General features: G+C 43.6%; 1 protein-coding gene across 1 annotated transcript in view; it reads left to right on the top strand.

The window, feature by feature from the left end:
• The window catches only part of CCDC85C (coiled-coil domain containing 85C), a 106736-nt gene extending 87120 nt beyond the window's left edge, over positions 1-19616 (top strand). The window contains exons 4-6 of the mRNA XM_079308202.1: positions 8167-8262; positions 14161-14259; positions 15884-19616. Coding sequence (XP_079164328.1) covers positions 8167-8262; positions 14161-14259; positions 15884-15973 — 285 coding nt within the window. The 3' untranslated portion in view covers positions 15974-19616. The remainder of the gene's footprint in view (positions 1-8166; positions 8263-14160; positions 14260-15883) is intronic.
• Positions 19617-19695: the final 79 nt, after the last annotated feature.

Raw genomic sequence — 19695 nt, 5'->3', positions numbered from 1 at the left:
TTGATGAGCAAAAGAGGCATTGACAGGTTGTTCCCATATCCACCCTTACAGGTAGCCACAGGAAGCAAGAAAAATGAATGTGCTTTGAAGATCTGCTGTAGATTCTCATGCTTATTTTTCATGTACTTTTGTGTGGGGCTGGCAATGGGTTGGGGGAGTGACAGGGACACAGCAGATCCTTGCTCTGCCACACATCTGGAAGGGTAGCCAGGCTGAGATGGAGACCTGAGGGGTCATCCAGGTGTGCACAGGTATCCTCCCGTGCCTGCATGCATCCCCTACCCACTCAGGAGCTTTCACCTGCATCATCCCCAAATCAGATTTACTTCATAATCATGGAAGTCTTAAAAATGTCCACCGTTTCCTTCTGAAAACCAGCGTGCTTGATGTTCCTTTATCAAAAGCAGCATCACCTCTCAAATTCCTTGCGCTGACAGTGCCCCTGTGAGTCAGTCAGAGTTAGTGCACTTGTCCTGGTGCTGGGCTGGCTCTGCCCCAGCCTGGTTCTGTTCGCTTGTGTCGGGTGGCTAGGGGCTGAAACTGCTCTGAGTGTGCTGTGTGAGGGTTTCTCAGTCCCAGGGGGCAGCTGGAGCTGTCGCTGGTGCTTTCACCAGGTGCAGCCATCGCACTGCCCTGCTGTTACCAGCCGCAGTGACCGCCCCCCTCTCCCAGCGCTGACTCACCCGCTCTGCTCCTCCGGGGCATCTCCCGGGTCTGGGGCTGCCATCAGCTCAGTGCTGAGAGCAGGCACCCTTCCTGTTTGCAATGACATCCAGTTGCAAACAATGTCCTGACTTTGTTTTTCTGTTCGGGGCAGTCCCTGAAATCTTCCCTTCCCTGCCCGATGCTGTGCCGTGCCTGCCAGGGAGAGCAGCTATTCCTTTGTTGGGTGTCTGTGATGTTTGCTGAGAAAGCAATGAAAGTTAAATTGTTTCTTTAATAATCAGCAAGCACCATGCAAGTCCTTGTTATTACTTTAGTGGACATCCATGCATGCTGGGGACACTGTGAAGATGCAGGAGGAGGTGGCTGAGACACACAGACAGGCTCTGTCTGGCTTCTTTCTGTGTGGACCCAGCAGTTAATTCATGGATTTGAATGTTTACATGACCAGCTGCTGTCTATGATTAAAGGCAGCAAATTAAGTAATGCCAAAGGAGATTATCATCTGCAATAAAGTCCCTTGATTTGATAAGGAAGATGCTAATACAGGGTACTGATGACTCTGAACTCACTCCCTGTGAGTGGCCAGGACCTGTCTGGGATCTGTCTGGGAATCTTCCACAGATTTTTCTCCAGTGCCTGGTGGCAGGCTGTCAGGTGTCTGCAGCTGCAGGACTTTGGGAACTCAGGGCTGTGCAGCCATTTGGGTGCCCAAGGAAAGAGTTGGTGTTTTGGTTTGAGCTCGATGCTGGCAGCCTTTCTGCACAGTGGGGTAGGCATGGAATAGCAGCAGTCAGGGAGCACCAGCACTGCCTGGATCACCTGCCAGGCACACAGGACACAGATAGGTGCTCCCTGGCTCCGTGAGGGTGTCCCATGCTCAGATATCAGAGGTCTGGCATCATCTGCAGTAGGGTGGCAAAAGTGTATGGTCTGCAGAGGAGCTGGAATTTCTCAGGCTGGTGGCAACAGATATTTTTGTGTATGATCACCCGGAATGCCACTGTTTGTGTGAAGGGAGATTTCTCATTCTGATGGATCATCAGACCCTGTGAGCCCAGAGCTGCCTGTGCTACTTCTGCTGGGGCCACCGTGCTGCAGAGTCTTGGTGCATTCCCTGCCTTCCCTTCTCCCCTGTCAGAGTGGCCTTGTGCTCTCAGTCCCTGCTTTTGCTACTGGTTTTCCCCATCTGCCCCAGCATGCCTGGCTGGAGCTGCTCCAGGCACTTCCTTGAGCTTGTAGCCACATGTGCCATTCACAAAACTAAAATGTGCTGGGCCCCCTGTTTTGTTGGCACATCAGGACTGGGTGCCAGTCCTGGCACCTTTCCGTGAACTGTGGGCATGTTACTGCCTCCTGCTTGTCTCTTAACAGTTCCTAATTTGAATAGTGGTATTGACACTTTTGTTTATTTATTTATTATTTGTTTAAAACACCTGGATGATGACAGATGCTAAGGAAGGGTCCAAGTACCATTCAAACCTGGTTAAGCAGGCTGCAGACAAACCCACTGTGAGATAAATAGACGTGCCTGGGAATTTTATTGTGAGCTGTCTGACAGTGCCTGATGTAATGTAATTTTCTGTGTTCTGTCTCGGCAATAAAAACTTCACAGTGTCTGATATGACTCCATTTAGCTTTAATGTTGTCTGAGGTATGCCATTAGAAAAATGTGGCTTATATAATCTGGTTTGAGTTCCAAATGCTTGTTTTTTGAAATGGGACACAAAAATTAATAGAAGGCAGGGGGAAGATGTGAGGTTCAGAAGTATTAATATTTGTTCATATGTTCCATGTTGGTCTGAAGCATCCTCAGTGCTTAAGTTGTGCCTGCTGGCTGAAGCAAAACCAGCATGATGTTCTCTTTTGGGTTTTGTAACTTAGCCTTTTTCAGTTTTCCGGCAGATCAGGAATAGCTCTCTTGGAGCTGAGGTAGGAAAGGGTGTCATTAAAAGACAGAATATAATTGAGCAAAAAGAGATTGAAAACTGATGGAAGGCCCAAGAACTTACGTCTTTTCAGATCCCCAGAGGAATCAAGGAGAAATTGTTTACCACCATTTCTTTGTTCTTTTTAATTTCTGATCCAAAACCTCTAAAAGAGCAAGCACCTGTCATCCCCAGTTAGACTCTTTTCTTCTTGGGTTCCAAAGCATTCCCACTGCTATTAAGAGATGTTCATATTTTAAGCCTTACTTTACCTCTGTGGAGGTGTGTCATTATCAGGATTTCACAGCGTGCCCTATTGCAGAGACTCTTATTAATTTTGGTTCTCCAGATACACAGGGATGGAGGATCCATGGCAGTGCTTGTCAGTTTCTGTGCTGGGCCACACCCCATGCAGCCAGATAGAGCCAGCAAGGATTCATTAGGAAACGTGGTCTTAGACACTGGTAATGACATTGTGGCATGACACACAGTGCCAGATGTTCACCAGTGTTCACCAGCAGCTGCAAGTTGAGGCCTCTGCTCTCAAATTTTTTTTTGAGTCAGATTGAAAAGGATCATTGGCAGTATTTGTGGTCTGGAGATTTTCTTTCTCACATTAGCACTATTGCTTTGCTGATGATTTTTGGCTAGAGTACTGAATGGGGCTACTTTGGTTTGCTTTGTTTTCTGCTTCGGATTGGAGCATGTCAGTGTCATTCTAGCAACAGAGAATTTGGGAACTTATTCCCTGAGTGTAACATATTTACTTCTCTGGCATGAGAGACTGCAGAGTTTCTCTCTTTTCTTAGTCAATTATACAGCTGGAGTGTGACTCTCCATACAGACTTGGAGACAAGCCCTGCAGGCTCCAGAGAGTGATTTCTGGGAGGGTCTCAGACAGAACTGAGCTTCTCTGGTGGATTGTGGTTCAGTGTGCATGACGTGGGGTGGGTGGGATGGGGAGGGGACTGATGCCACATGGGAGCAGTGAGCTCTGAGAAGTGCATTGGTCCTGTCACTGATACCAGCAAATATTCAGCACTGATCTTGAAATGGAGGAGCAAGCAAGGGCTGAGAGGGAGATGTGTTCACTCTGCTTCAGTACTGCTTCTGCACAGAGGCAGCAGAGGAGTAGCTCTTGTTGTGGTTTTCTCAGTGGAAAAGGCTGGATATGGGGGTGCTTGGCACTGCCCTCCCTTGAGGGATGCAGAGTCTCATCAGGAGCCTCTCAGGACCCTGCAGTCCCAGAGCCATCCTGGCAGCATAGACAGGGCTGTTCTGTCCAGGGCTGAGCTCATCAGAGATCCATGCCACAGCAATCTCCAGTGTTTTGAGCAGCCACACTGGTTTGGAGAGAAGGAAAAGCACCAGCTTGCTGAGGAAGCATAGGATGGGTCACACAGCTCCACAGCCTCTGGTTCCCTGGGATTTTGACTCCTTAGGGGAGAACTATCTTCTGGTCTCAGAGGTAGTGATTGATGAACCCTGTGCATAGGGAAGAAGGTTTGCTTCCTGCAAGCACCTGGGAACTCAGAGACATAACCTGTACCCCCTCTCTTTAATTAGACTGGTAATTCACTGCTGGGCAGCTCTTCCTTTTGGTGGGGTGACTGTGGCTGTAGATGTAGCTGAAAGTGGTATGCTGTTTCTCAACATATTTATTATAAGTTTTAATGGTATTTTTGGTGACTTGTGAGCTGTCTTGTAACACCATTCATTTATGTAATTATGTAATGCCTCAGCCACATATCTGAGGATGAAGAGTAAACCACCTCTGAAGTACAAGACACTGTAAAAACCTAGCAAGTGGAAAAGCCATATGTCCATCTAATACAAGAACTGCATGCTTGACAAAACCAGATGGGGAGAGGAACTGAGAGTGACACTTGCCTCAAAACACACCATATTGCTTTTTGCCTGTATGGACAATTTCTGCTTCTTAGGATGTAACCAGATTAACCTTGCTATTATTGTCTGCCAGGGTGCTGAGTCAGTTGTGTTCCTATGTCTGTGAAATGTCAGCTATAGGGAACAGGAAGGGCATGGGTTTCTGCAGTGGTGGGGGTCCTCAGATTAGCTGAGTTACAGTGCTGGAGTGCTGCTGTGGGAATTCTTGCCTACAGTTTCCAATTGCATCTGTTCTAGGCATGAGGAATCTCCTCCATCTGTGCAATTTTACTTACTACTTTAACACTGACTTCTTGTGATTTTCTCTGCCCTCCTTCCAATCTCCTATGACAAATCTCTGATTCCCTCTCCTCTGCTTTTCACCTCAATAGGTTTCCTGCTGGGTAAAATACACATCCTCCTCTTCCTTCCCATTCCCTCCCTTCTCCCACTGTTGGCAGTTTTCCAGTATAGCAACCTTGACCTTATCTCCAATTCCTTCCATTTCCTGCTCTTCAGCTAACACTATTGGTGAACTCTGCCCATTTTCCTCTCCTCCATCCTCCAAAGGCTGGCCATGCATCCTGCTGGCCATGAGTCCTGCTGGGTATGTTGTCACTTCTTTCCTTGCAGACTGCAGTCCCCTCAGTTCTGGCCTCCTTTATGTGGGTCTGTGCAGGAAGCTGATAGGAGTTTGGCTGAAGCTTTCTTTTTTTGTTTTGTTTTTGTTTTGTGAAGCACACTGGAATCAGTGGGAATGAAGCATCAACCCCTTTAAAAAACGCTGGCTCTCCCAGGGTACTGCTGCACAAGAAGCACTGACTGCAGTGATGGCTCGTGAGCCACCCTGAGCCATGTGTGCATTTTTTACTGATTGCATCCCAGAGCTGCGAAGAGCAGGGATGTTGGTGAGACCCTTGCTCACTCCCCCACTTTCTTCACTTGTGTGTTAGACAAGCTCTTATGTGTTTTGCAAGTTTTGTAGCACCAGTCTGGCATGGTGAGGAGGTCTCTGTGTCCTGGGGCATGGCCATGTGGTTCACTCACCATTGCTGATGATGGCACTCAGCAATTTGGACATCTCCTTCTGTTGGCTGGAGCTTTTGGCTTCCAAGCTAAGGATCAGGGATCATGCCTGTTTTGGAAATGAAGTAAGCTGTCACTTCAACTTGGACTACAAGTTTTGAGTCTACCACTTTCGCTACATTTCTCATTCTTTAAAATTATTTTTCCCTCCTTCAGTTAAATTCTCTACCTGTGTTCCAGGCCACTCAGTTGATTGCCCTTGTATGAGAAGGAAGGTGACCCTTTGAATGCTTTTAGTGTGATTGGATATATCCAGTATATCCCTGTGCTTGCAAGAATGCTTTTATCTTGTCAGTATGGTGATTGGTTAAGCATAATCAAGCTCTTTAGAAAATATTTCTCTCTAATCATTTTTGTTTCATTTGTATTCTGTGATAATTTTGAGAGTGATTGTGATCATGGAAGTGCTTTGTAGCTTATTAGTGACTTCAGTTATGTGAGGAGAAGCTGTTGCTGTCTTTCATATGGGAGACCTCATAATCTACTCTAGTTTTGCCAGGAAACTGTATTTAAAATGTTGTCAACAACAATATCCTTTTAACTTTGTCATATTATTCTCAACTCCAAGGAAATATTGGATGTTAGACCTTTGCTAGGCATTTCCTGTGCTAGTTCTGAAGAGGGTCATGGGAGAAGATCCATATCAAGTATGACCACAAACTCCTGAATATTCTTCTTTTGGTTGTCATGAGCCTGGTCATTTATAGAAAGAGAGCATCTTTCATGATGAAGAGTAATTATGCATGGATTGGTGTCTCTGACCTCTGTGGGAAGCTGTTTCTGGAAGGACTCTGTTGCATTTACCAGCCCTGTAAGAAATTTGTTCCCTGTTTTGCAGCTGTAAGTCACAGCTGTAGACTGGCTGGATCCAGTCCCTCGTGCTCCCCCCAGCCTCTGTCCTTTCTGTCTGATGTTATGGATGGGGTGCCTGAGGATGTGTCCCCAGGTGGCCACAACTCCAGCAAGCTCTAGCACTCTGCCCTAGGTCCAGAACCATGCCCATCCTGCAAGTGCCTCTGCTTTTTCAGGCTCTTAAATAACCCTGGAGAATTACTGTGGGGTCAGTAAGTCTAACTTTCCTTTTTCGGAGATGCCACTCCCCCTCCAATGGAAGTTTGTGTATCACCTGCAACTCAGTTCATGAAGTTTGCTATTATGAGTAAGTGGCTGTTGGTCATGGCATGGGTTAGGCACATATCAGTGGCCAGGGCTTGAAAGGCTCCATGCCTTTTTGTCTGTACCCTAATGGATTAGCTCATATTTTCCTTTAACACATGCACTTGAATGCTTTTATGAGTAAAAAGACTCCTACAGCTTAAACCATTTGGGAGAATGAGAGCTGAGAAAGTGCCCCTCCATTGGTTCTCCTTTACTGTAAAAGTGCTGGGGCACTGGCACACGTTGCCCAGAGAAGTTGTGGATGCTCCATCCCTGGAAGTGTTCAAGGCCAGGCTGCACAGGGCTTTAAGCAACCTGATTTAGTGAAAGGTTCCCTGCCCATGGCAGGGGGTTGGAACTAGAGGATCTTTAGTGTCCCTTCCAACCCAAACTGTTCTATGTTTCTATTATTCAATGATTCTTCTGGCATAATCAACTTGCTGGCCTTGGCATGGAAGGCAGAGTGATGAGACAAAGCATAAAACATGCTGTGTTTTTAAATGTGGAAAAGATGTGAATAGAGTGCCTCGTGTGTTGTCTGTGAAAGCATTCCTGTGATGGTGCTACATGCCTCTCTGCCATCCTAATTTGCTTTCAGAGGCCCCCAAGTATAATAATTCTTTGTGTTTCCTAAAGGATGTGAAGACTAAATACAAGTTTGGTCAATGATTTCATTGTTGATTTCTCCCGGAGTTACAAAGCAATGCAAAAATATTAGGGACAGGCAGGGTGCATCTCACTGAATAAAGATATTGTGTCTCTCATAAATCAAGCTGGATGCCTGTAGAAAAAGGAAAGCCCTATGAAAAGTGCTTACAAGGCTGGTTGGACAGTAGAAATCTTTTGTAAAATGTCATTTCGGCATCTTTCCCAATGGAATCCTTCACGCAGGAGGACTGGCCAGCATTTTGGAAACAAACCCAGCCAACATTAGGTTTGGACATCTGCTTGTTTTAAGGTTGCTTTCACAATTTTCTCTGTAGCTGAAGATTGGTACTTGATGTCTATGTGAAAATGCTGCCAGAGAGGCAATGAAGTTGTGCCAACTGTTTCTTTCATGAGCACAGTTCCTTAGAAATGACCCCTTTATGCTGGGAAATCATCTTGTTTGCATTGCTCCTGTGCCTAGAAGGATGAGTGCTGTTTGATCTTGTCCTTGTAGAAAGCTATCCTAAATGAGAAAAAAAAAAAATGTTTCTTGAATCAATTGAGATTTAAACCAGGGTGCTCTCCTGCCTGAACACATCTTGACTGAGTGCTGGTACTTAAATGGTGTCAGATCAAGTGACTTGTGAGGAAGAGGTAGTGGTGTCTTTTGTCTTTGAGGGTGACTAAGGGGATGAAATTTGAGACAAGCTAGTGGTCACTTTTTCTGGATATTTTCTTCATCCTTGTTTAAACCACCCAGAGGGGAATTAACACGTATCTTCTCTGATTTCCACAGGGCCCAGCTCGCATGGCATCTGATCTTGCATCTTCTCCTGCAGCAGGGTATGTCCCTGTGGGCCAGAAGCCAGAGGCTGTGGTGCATGCTATGAAGGTAAGGCTGTGTGGGGTGTCCAGCTGGGCTCTTCTTGTGGAAACAACTGAACACAGAAAGTTCATATGCAGGCAGGATATTGGTAACCAGCACCTGTGTCATGATGAATAAGCATTGCTTGAAATAGTCACAGAGCTAAGCAAGATTATGCACAGCTATTTTTTGGGGGGTTGGAAACCTCCAATAAAAGCTGTTGATGCTGAAGGTAACAATGGTTAACAATTGTGTTCAACATCCTTTGTAAACTGGGTCACTGGGGGTGACAGTGGTGACTGAAATGCTGCTTTAAAAATAGACACAAAAATTGCATTTCCTCGTATATTTTGTTATTGAAAATCCTACAGCAGCCTTCAAAGAAGAAGGATTTTATTTTATGAAAATATACAACTAACAGTGACATCCTACCCATGTGGGATGTGCATCATCAGTAGGGATTAAAGTCAGGACCACTGACAATGGTTAAAGGAGAAAACTTGCACTGTGATTTCACAGCAGCTTTCAGGTTCTAGTTACCATCCATTAGCAGAAAAAGTGTAATTCCCCAGAGCAACATGTTTAACTAGTTAAGCAAGATGCTTCTAAGTATCTAAGAGACACAGAAGCCCAAATCCATTACCAGGTGCCATACAGATGGCTAGAAAGTCTCTCACTAAATTAATCTTCGGTTGAAATATAATGATTTATAGATGTGTATTTCCTAAAGCTTAAGAATTTTGTACAGGATTAAAAAGATGACTATCAACTCAAAGGAGGATTCCTGGATGGCTGCTCTGGAGCTCAGATCCCTCTGATCATAGCTGGGAAAAAGGTCCAGCAGTGGCATCACTAGCTTGGATGACCTGAGACAGATGCTGTCAAAGCTCTTTGCTTTGTACCTTTCCCCATCTGACAGATAAATAAATGGCACCAATGATCCACCCATCCCCTGAATTTTCTAATTTTTAGTGTTTTTATCTTAGTATATCATTTCTGTCCAGCGTCTCTTGGCTCCAGGACACATGTTATGGTGGTGGTGGTGGTAAACCCAACAGATGTCAGGAGAAGCAGTAGTGTGGCTGGCAAGGATATTGGCTCCACTGAGCAGTTGCCAGATCCCAGGAGGATATTGAATGCCACTATTTCTCAAGTAGTTATTAAAGGCAAGACAAGTTTGGTTTGATTTGAATCTAATTTGAATTTAAATGATAAATGATCCTTCAAATTGAAAATCTTGATTTTTCAGCTTTCTTGAGACTTTATGCATCCAAATTGTATAACTCCTATTGATTGATTGTATAACTCCTTAAAAGAAGGATTTTCAGCATGTTCAAGGGTTAAGAAATACCTTTAGTACTGTTCTTGCTTGTCCCCAAAGGAGCTGACCACACAAGTGGCAGTTCACTTGTGTGAATATATTGTTGCCATATATTAGTCCTGTTTTCCAACAAGTTTCTTCTTTGCTTGTTGTGAAAGACTCTGTGCTATCAGAATTCTCCATCCTGTTCCAAGCTGCAATGTGCTTGTGGGTGAGGTTTCCCCTGTGTGTGTGTGTATATATATATATATATATATTTATATGGATGTGGTAACTGTTGCCTTGCAAAATGTTGTAAACTCATGTGAACCTTTGTTTTTCAGTCACTTTGTACTGATTTGGCTTTGATTGCATTTAATCATCCAAACTCAGACTACTGCTGTTGGCTTTTTCTTCCCAAACTGTGGAGTTCAAACATTTCTGCTCTTGCTCTTAATTGCATTTGGTGAGGTGGTGGTGAGGGATAGTATTAAGCAGAGTTGGTAGTGTTTTTAAATTACAAGATCAAATACTTATAAATTGATTATGATCATATTCTAGGGAGTAATTAGTTTCCTATTTGCTTTAGGAATTGCAGGACTGAATTTCTCACTAAGGGCAAGAAACATAAATGATTTTAAGATGTGGTTTGATAAGCTTATAAAAAGGATTGAAAATTAATGAGGAAGATTCTTGGAAACTGGAAATTAGGTTTGGAAAGTCTGGTACAATTTTTCATTTAAAGGAATTGAAAGGAAGTTGGATGACTGGTTGTTTGCACATATTAGTAATCCCTCTACTTCAAAGCTTAGTGGATTCTGAGGAAAGGCTAGAAAAAATTAAGAAGAAATTCAGAAGAAATTCTCCTCTGTGATTTCATAATTTGGCTGGTGAGGTGCATTTGTGTGTCTCCAACACCCTGGGAACAGCCATGGTTTGAGTCAGAAAGAAGGTGACAGAGCAGTCACATCTCACAGGACATAAATGATCTGACATGATATGTTCTGCTCACTCACTTGAGGTTAAAAATATTCTCACATTTGAAGTGTGGAGGAAATTCACTTCAAATGTGAGTGTATAGGTCAGTGTGGCACAGAGGGATGAGAAGGTGTCTGTTTTTCCATCCTGTGGCCCATTTCCAAGGATCAGATATTAGATATTGGATTAGATATTGGGAAGGAATTCTTTACTCTGAGGGTGGTGAGACACTGGCACAGATTGCCCAAAGAAGCTGTGGATGCTCCATCCCTGGAAATGTTCAAGGCCAGGCTGGATGAGGCTCTGAGCAACCTGCTCTAATAACTAGCATCCATGCCAAACCATTCTACTATTCCATGATTCTGTGCAGTTGGCTCCACTTGTCTTGTGGAGCACTTGCATGCAAGCCTATCAATGAGTGATGAGGCTCCTAGGATGTGGCTCTGTGTCCAAGCAAAAGTCACTGAGGGACTGTCCACTCCATATGGATCTGCAGGGTTCTGGACTGCCTCTGTCTGCACCCACATACATAATATCCCCTAGGCTTTTTCCTTGGGATTTTCTGCCAGCTAAATTCTATCTATGTGGCTGAAGTGCTGCTTGAAATTTAGCACAAATTCTTCCTCGAGCATGTTTAAGGTTTTCTTTATTTTTCCTTCTGAAATTGTTTTGTTTGTTTGCACCTACTAAATAAGGAGCAAGATGACAGGTTGGCACTCCTAACAGCTGTTTTTGCTAACAAGAATAAAAGGTACATATGCTACAGCTCAGTATCTCACTGAACATCAAAGCACTTTTCTTAGGAACTGAGCAAATCTGCTAAAGATGTGGGGAAGTGATGAGGAGGCAAATGTAAAAGAAAGACATTTAGGCTATAACCCAGCTGCCCCCACAGCAGCCTGGACCTCTTCCATGCACACAGAGCTATCAAGCAGGTGATCATCACTCCCACCAATCGTGGATAAGACAGGATTTGGCCTTGCAAAACTAGGGAAAAGTCCTAGCAGGGCATATGGATTTTCCCCTTGCTGAACAGAATGTTGCCCAGTGCTGTGTCCAGCTGACTTATGAAGCAGCAAAATTAGTGAGGTTTGCACAATTTGGGAAGTATCTCTCAATCCCAGCATGCTTCGTGTTGCAGAAATTAATACCTCAACTTTCAACTTCCCTTCCAAAGCTCTACTACTGTCATTCAGACTCTTTAGTGTTTTTCTTTTATTGAATGTTTGTTTCTAAAATATGTTTGGGGTGAGTACAGCAAGTCAGATGAGATGTGGTGGACTGGGTGACTGAGGTGACACTGCCTTGCTAACATACATCAGCGCAGTCTCAAAGAACACTTGAGCTGCTCCTCAGTTTGTGTATCAGCAGGAGAAAAGCCAGACAAGCCAGCACACCCACTGAGAGCAAGGTGGAAGTTGTTTTTGGGAAGTGACATCCCTATGCAGGATAGCAGCATTTCCCAGTCCAGCCCATCCTCCTGCATGTGGAATAGCACCATGCCCAAGTGGAGCAGGCTGCTCTCACTGGCTGGCATTTTACCCAGGGAGATCACAAAGAGCTGCTGTGTCAGCAAAGGACCAAGTCTGTCAGTGCAGCTTGATGAAAAGCAAAAAGGAGGGGATGGCATCAGCCACTTTGAGCCTGGGGTACATTTGTCTGTTTTCTTTAGGCTCCTGGGATGAGAGGTGGCAAAAATCAAAGGATATTCCCCAGTTTCTTAGACCCACTGAATGCACAGTCCTTGAACTTTAGCTGATCCATAGATAGCTGATGTGAAGGCATGTCTGTATTCCCCAGTGGTGTAACTGGAGGAACATTAACCTGGTCCTTCTAAACAGCTGAGGAGGCATCTGGCAGGATCTGAGAATAGCTGGGGCTCGATCAGCACTTAAATAAGGCCTTCCTGTCTTTCTTCAGGAGGTTATTTAATTCTTCAGAGTGTATTTTCTTCCAAGATGCCTTTCCTGGATAGGGTGTTATGTTTTGTCACTATGAATTCCATTTTCCCATACCCGAGATGCTAACACATCTTTACAAAGTGCCTAGCCAGACATGATTGAGCCTGGGAAGCAGGATTATTTCCAGAGTAAATGAGATTCAGAAATTAAATACAAACATAACTTCCATCTGATCATCTTTCAACTCCAACTCTGCCTGGTTAACACTGTTAAAAGATATTGCCACTGAAAGAAATATGCTATGCCACCTTTTCACACCTCCTAGACTAAGGAACGTGGGTTTAGTTTAAGCACAAATTGCAGAAAAGCAGTTTATTTTAGTCCACTGAGACTCTTGTGCCTGCAAGATGGATGGCTGTTGAAAGCAGAGGCTGGGGTTGGTGTGATCTGTAACTAATCTACCCCATGGTTTCCTTGACACCTGCCTGTGGGCACAGCCCATGTTTAGCTGCCAGGCAGCCTGTGCTCCATGCTCCATGTGATCCTGCAGGCTGCTGGCTTTGCAGCCAGTGTCAGAAGCACACGGGCTCCAGACAAGCAAGTTCAATGTGTGAATCCAGCTGGATCAATAATTAATTCCTTCCTCTAGCAGAAAATAGATGCTCTCTTTGTCAGCACGTACATGCTTTCTGCATCCCTCTTTTCCTAGGATGGATAGGGATAATTCCTATCTGTGCAAAGACTGGTCCCAAGTAGGCTACAGGCCCTAGGAGAATGACCTATTTTTGATTGTAACTCATTTGGAGTACAGCAGGATTGCTGTGCTGAAGCAGATCTGGGGATGATCTTCCCTGGTATCCCATTTTGTGGAGCAGCCAGTGCTGTATATACACCTCAGCAAAGGCTGAAACCCATCCTAGCACAGCATCCCTGGGATGTACAGGAATATTTATTCATACAACTACACCTGTTGTACACCTTCACACGCTGTGGATGCATCGTGGTGGATGAGAGCACGTGCTGTCTGATGTAGTTGGGTGGTTGCAGGATCTCTGATCCTGCACACTGAGCTGACCACCTGGCTCATCAGTGGTGAAGCCCTGGGTGAGGTGTGCAAATCAGCACAGAGGCAACAGTAAAACCTGGAGGCTCCTCTGCTGTGGCCACCTTGTGTGATGTGCCTGTCTGGAGAACTGTGGAATGCATATGGGTGTGACAGGGGGGTGGTATCCCTGGAGTCAGTGTTTCCAGCTGGAAGTGGAGGCTGCCTTTAGCCCAGGCAGTCTCCTTTCTGTGATCAAGGCACCAGCTGGCTGCAGCTGGGCACTTTCTCCCTGAGGAGCTCTGTGGGGGTGGCCAGGACAATGGGATATGGCAGGCTAGAGCTGACTCCCACTTGAAATGGTCTAGAGGTTTGGGGTATGAACAGCACATGATGAGGGACAACACTGTGCTTGTTGGGATGCTGCCTGGAAGGTTGGACTGCCAGCAGCCTTCCTGGAAGAAATGCACTTGTGGGCACAAGCAGCCTGCTGCCAGTGGTCCCCAGGATTGTGGTGGGACAGAGGCAGGACATGGCTGGGGGAACAGGGAGGATGGAGGTGCCCAACTTGACGTCATGCTTGTCTTTGCTTGTCTTGAGGCTTTGTGAATCCTGCCAATTTAAAAACTCATTAATGATGTTCTTAGGGACACAAATAATTATCTGAGGAACATAATGGTTTCATAATATTGTTTTTTTTGTAGGTCCTTGAGGTCCATGAAAATTTGGACAGGCAAATGCAAGACAACTATGAAGAAGACCTAAGTGAAAAGGAGAAGGCGATTGTTCGTGAAATGTGCAATGTAAGAACTCCTCCCAGCAGCTCTTTGGGCTCCTTTTAGAACCCCAAGGTTCTAAAAGGGGGTCTTTTGTTGAAAGTATGGAGGAACAGAGATCTGCTGCAAGTAAGCCTTGTGAGGTCCATAGGCACAAGGGAAGAGTGGGGGCTCTGCTGATCACTGTTTTGGGTGATCTGAATGCCTTGCTCACTGCACAGAGCAGCCTTTGCTCAGTAGATAGTTCCCACTTTGCTGCCTTCCTGGCTGTGAGTAGCTGGTCCAGCTGACCAGAGATGTGCAAGGAGCTGTCCAAGACTAGGAGAGTCCTGTTAGCAATTGTCTCCACCTGTGCCCTTAAGGAGTGGATTTGGGCTAAGCAACAATTTCTTGCCATGTTTAAAGGTGTACAGCTTGAATGAGTTTGAGCCTAAACCACATAGGAATGTCAGAGGGAGAGTCTTGTCTGAAGTCATTGAACAGCATCATGATATGTGGTGTGCTGTTAACACCTGAGGCATTTTGGGCAACCACACTGTTAACTGAGGTGGCCACATCCTGTACAGTGAGTGCTTGTACCCAACCTCTGCTGTGCAGTGTCAGCTGTCATGGCTTTGCCTCCATGGCATTGGCCACGCTCTGGCTGTGAACAGTTTGAGATTTCTGCTGGGACACAGCCTGAGCTGCCTGTCACCTGCAGCTGGGGATGTGCTGTTCAATTGCCCTGAGCAGGGATGAGGATGCTTATAAGCCTTCTTTTTTTTGAAATCCACATAAGAAGTCAGCCCAATTGGCATAGTGCTCATTTAGTACCTTCCAGCAACTGAGAGTGGCCTAATGCTCTGTTTAAATTCTGAAACCACCTTAACCCTAAAAAGAGGGTGTGAGCACAAGCACAGCTTGCTGAACTGGATCACTGTGAGCATCCTTGGCAAGGGCTGAGGCCCTTCTTTGGTTGCTGGATCCCTATAAGCAAAGCCAAGACCAGAGTTAATGAAGGCCTGCTTTTTAGGATATTTTGTCTGTCTAATTTCCCAGTACCTTGTAGCTATGCTGGAGGAAAGGTAAAATACTGTAAATTCATCCTCCCAAACTGACTCATCTCTATTTGTCTATCATCAGCTGTTTTCTCTTTAAATATTCACTTCATGTAGATTCAAGACAGCTATAAAGTTTTTTGCAGTGTATTTTTTATTTAAATAGTGGCCCTAGAGTGATAAAATGTATGTTTTTAGAAAGTCATGTATATATAATTTTAATCATGATCTTTTTTCATTATCTTTTCTATTCATGGTAGCATCTTTTCTGTAAGCATAGCAGGGTTGACCTACCATTGAACTTATGTTCTTAATCTAGTATATTTGTTTTAGACTATTACCCCAGGCAAAAACGGTTCTAATTTCAAGAGGCACTAATTAGAAAAAGGCATCAATGTTTCTTTTCCTTGGAAACTGGTGCAAAGATGCCATCCAGTGTCCCTGCTGAGAACTGCAGCCCGCCTCCAGGAAAGGGCTGGTTCTGGCTTTCAGACTGCAACTAAAAAAAAAATTCTGCTGCTCCTCAGTGGATTTGTGGTTTGGACCTTTTGTCAAAAAAAAAAAAAAAAAAAAATCCTGTCTTTCTCTCACCAAACCTTTTTTTTTTTTTGCAGGTTGTCTGGCGAAAGCTGGGTGATGCTGCGAGCTCCAAACCCTCCATCAGGCAACATCTGTCAGGAAACCAGTTCAAGGGTCCCTTGTAGGAACACCATCCTGGCAACTGAAAGTGATGGATTCTGTGAAGACTAAGGAGGCAGAGCTCAGTGTTTCTGGCTGCCTGTTCTTTGGGAGTTGGGGTTGAGTTTTTTCAGGGTTTCCTTTTTCCTTTTTTTTTTCCCCCAGCTTTTTTTTGTAACAATAGTGTAAATATGGCAGCTAAAGGCCTGATTTCCAGGCTGTGGTGCTCTGGAGCTACTGTTCACCGGGTAACCATCCAATAATGCCAGACTTGCATCATTTTTATTGTAGTTCAAACCTGCTTTGTTGTAATGGTCTGTTTGTAGAATTGACTAACTCAAGAGAATTTCTAAGAGGAACAAGAAGAACCCTTAACCTGAGGAGAAGTCACCGTTTGTATTGCTCCTGTCCACCCGCTTGTCAGTGATTCATAGCCAGGTTAGTGGCTCCAGGCAGCCACAGAAAATGCAATTCACATTCATTGGCTTACTGCCTGCCAAGTTCATGAGCTGCTAACACTTTTTCTGGAGGTCCTTATTTTGAAGAATGACATGCAACCGTTTTCACGAGGTTCTGTGTAAAATACTGAGTGGCAAGCTAAAAGCACTTGTACTGCCCTACATTGTATGGCGGTACTCATCACACAGGTGTGCATAAAGGCTTAAGACTCTGTATCAGGTGTTAATGAACAATTTTTCATGATCAAATGACATGAGATTTCTGCAGTCCTAATGTGAATGAAGTCACTTAGCCACACAACAGTATTCCCTACAAAATGGCAACACTTTTCTTGTAAAGCTTTCACTGAAATAATTCAGCAGAAACTGCTATCCTGACAGTGCTCATGGCTTTCACAGGATCTTCAAAAGCAGCTCATCTTTCACATCAGGAAGGTTTGGGTGGGTTTTTTAAATGTTGCTGGATCCCTCACCTATACTGGTTCCTGTGTAAGGTAACCAAACAACAACCTTGCAGAGCTGAATAAAAACTCCATAAACACGAACTGTCAGGTGAGACTACTTCCTGCAATTCAAGCTTTATTTTTGTTAATGAACCAAAACAAGTGGGTTTTTCCTTCTTAAAAATGGTTGTATATAAAATAATGGGAGTTACATTTTGCTATTGTGGAGTAGCTGCCTGTGTAGTTGTAAGAATTTGACTCCCTCCTTTTCCAAGTTGTTACAGCAGCTGTCCCTGTATTTCATTAGATGTTCTTTCCCAATAGTCCAAGGAAGTGGGCTTCATTATTAGAACTCATTGGTGTAAAATAATTTTAAAGACAGGCATGTGAAAAGATCAAAACCTTCTCTTCAAAAGTTGCATTGATTTTAGTGATTAGTTGGAGGATGTAATGACCTCAAACACCATTACTTTCTTTTTCTTCTCTACAAGAATCAGTCACAGCTACAGACAGCTGTATTAGCTGGACAGGTTCTTCCTCTAAATTAATTTGTTCTACCACTTGAGTTCTTGACTTGTGGTACTGTATTACATGGAGCACTGCTACAGTACCAAGGAACCCATGTGGCAACTTATGAAAGGTTAATTGGTCCCCTGGTGTACAATAAACTATAGCTGCCTGGCTGAAGAATGTGGAATATCAGAGCTGAAACCTGTAACCAGTAAAAAAAATAGAGAAGGAATACAACCAAAATACACAATAACCAGTACAAGTAAGCACCACTTCATTATTGTTTGCAGAAATAGAAATGTAACAGTTGAGTAGGTTATTTAAAAATAACCAACCAAGAACCACCCCCAAAACACAAGTGCATACTCTCACTCACACACCCACCAGTAGATTATTTCTTACTACTGCTCAGTCAGTGAACACTGAGCTAGATAGCTCTCAGTCTAGTAGTATTTGCATCCCATGAAGTATAGAAAAATTAATTCTGGAGTCTGACTGTCTCCTTTAAGTATCTTTGAGGATTCTGGATTTCTTCTTCCTTGCTTTTTATTTTGACCTCCAGTTTCTAGACACCATTGGTGATTACTTGTCTTCCTCCTGTACAATTTATACATTGAGATTTTTGTACCAGAGTAGGTGATGTAAAGTGGAGCATCATTACTCCTTAACATCTAAGGTCAAACTGAGGGTTACTTTATCTGCTTGAAAGCCCATTTTAACTTCGGTGGCATCTGATTGCTGGATTAAGCAGAGAGTTTCAAGTATATTTGGAACAAGGTTGATTTATGTCAGCGAATTTCAACTAAAGCAACACAAATGTTGCCAGCACTTGGAGAGAGTTAACTGTGTTCATGACATGCTTGCTATTTAAGGGGTATATGAGGCTATTAGCAGGTCCTCTCAACAAGACAAGAGCTATACTCACCAGATTACTAGTCTCACCACTATGTAATTCCCACTCAAATACTCCCTGCTCTCAAATCTCTCTCAAAATCTATTAAATTACTTCAAGCAAAGCTTGTTTTGTTCCACCTGCAGATCTCACCTACAGGGAAAACAGTGCTGCAATTGAGGTCAATTAGCCCTGCAAATCCTGAAGAGCCAGTTTATAGGGTAGCAGCAGTTCAGCTGAACAAACTTCATACTCTTTTTAAGATTTTATTTATCATCAATGTAAGATGTGCATCACTGATTTTGCAGAAGAACATGACAGTTCTGTACCTTGGGGTGTTATTGTTTAGGGGTTTTTAGGCTTGCCAATCTTCATACTTAGCTCCATTTGAGCTAGAAAATGTCTTCCTGGGGTAAAATGATGCTCAATGACTTTACAGGATGACCTGGGTGCTGAATTTTCAGCTGTCTAAATAGATATTTTATATGCATATTTAAATTCACTTACCTATGCGCTCAGTATTCAGTGAAAACTACTTGAGGAGCTTTGTACATTAAGTTGGAGGGGAGCATCCCTTGAAATAGTGGCCATTAAATTAATGTATTTGGGGCAATAGCCCAATATAATTTCATCAAGATTGAAGCCCTGGGTTCTGCAATCCTCTGGCAAAGAAAGCATCCACTGTTTACAAATGGACTTTGCTTGCTTAAGGAAAGTATAATCACATCCTTGACTTTTGTTGGAGTGACTGGAGTAAGCAGCATTTCCCTAACAGTTCCTGAAATGCTGCAGTGTAACCAGCTCCAGTTGGCTCTTTGCACCTTGATAAGACTGCTGAGCACAACCTTGTTTGAGAATGGCACATTTTTATCCAAATATTAGATATTAAATGAAATCAGTGTTAAAGTGACCTTTTATCTTTCTAGAAACTGGGGGGAAAGAGTACTACTGATCTTTTTCAAAGTGCATGACTGTAAAGTGATAAAATTGTATATTTTTCATAATGTGGGGAAAGTCTATTTGTGCTGCTTTAGAAATCAGTTTAAAGTTTGATTTCTGTTAAACCTGTGATCTTACAGCCCTGCTATATTTTCTGTATATGATTTACAAAGAACTGGAAAAGTTAGCACCTGCTGTTGTGTATATAGCAAAATTCTTTAGACCTTAGCACGCGTTTTTACCTATTATTGAACCACTCTGGCTTTTTTGGGGAAGGAAAGTAATAGTACAGTTTTTTTGATAATGTGTGTAAAACATTCATTTGAAATATTTTAGTAAAAATGAAGTAAGAGATTGATTGTGATAGTGTATACTTCTAGCTGAATAAAATAAAATACATTCTTTTTAAATAAACTGATGAGTAAGATTTGGGACAATGCTGAAATATGTTGGAGTAAGTATCTTGGAGTAACCATGGTTATGACCTCTGAACTAATATGAAAAAC

The sequence above is a fragment of the Erithacus rubecula genome (genome assembly GCF_903797595.1).
Source record: "Erithacus rubecula genome assembly, chromosome: 6".
NCBI lineage: Eukaryota > Metazoa > Chordata > Aves > Passeriformes > Muscicapidae > Erithacus > Erithacus rubecula.
Note: the sequence above shows the minus strand (reverse complement) of the source record. Positions and strands in the feature narration are given on the sequence as shown.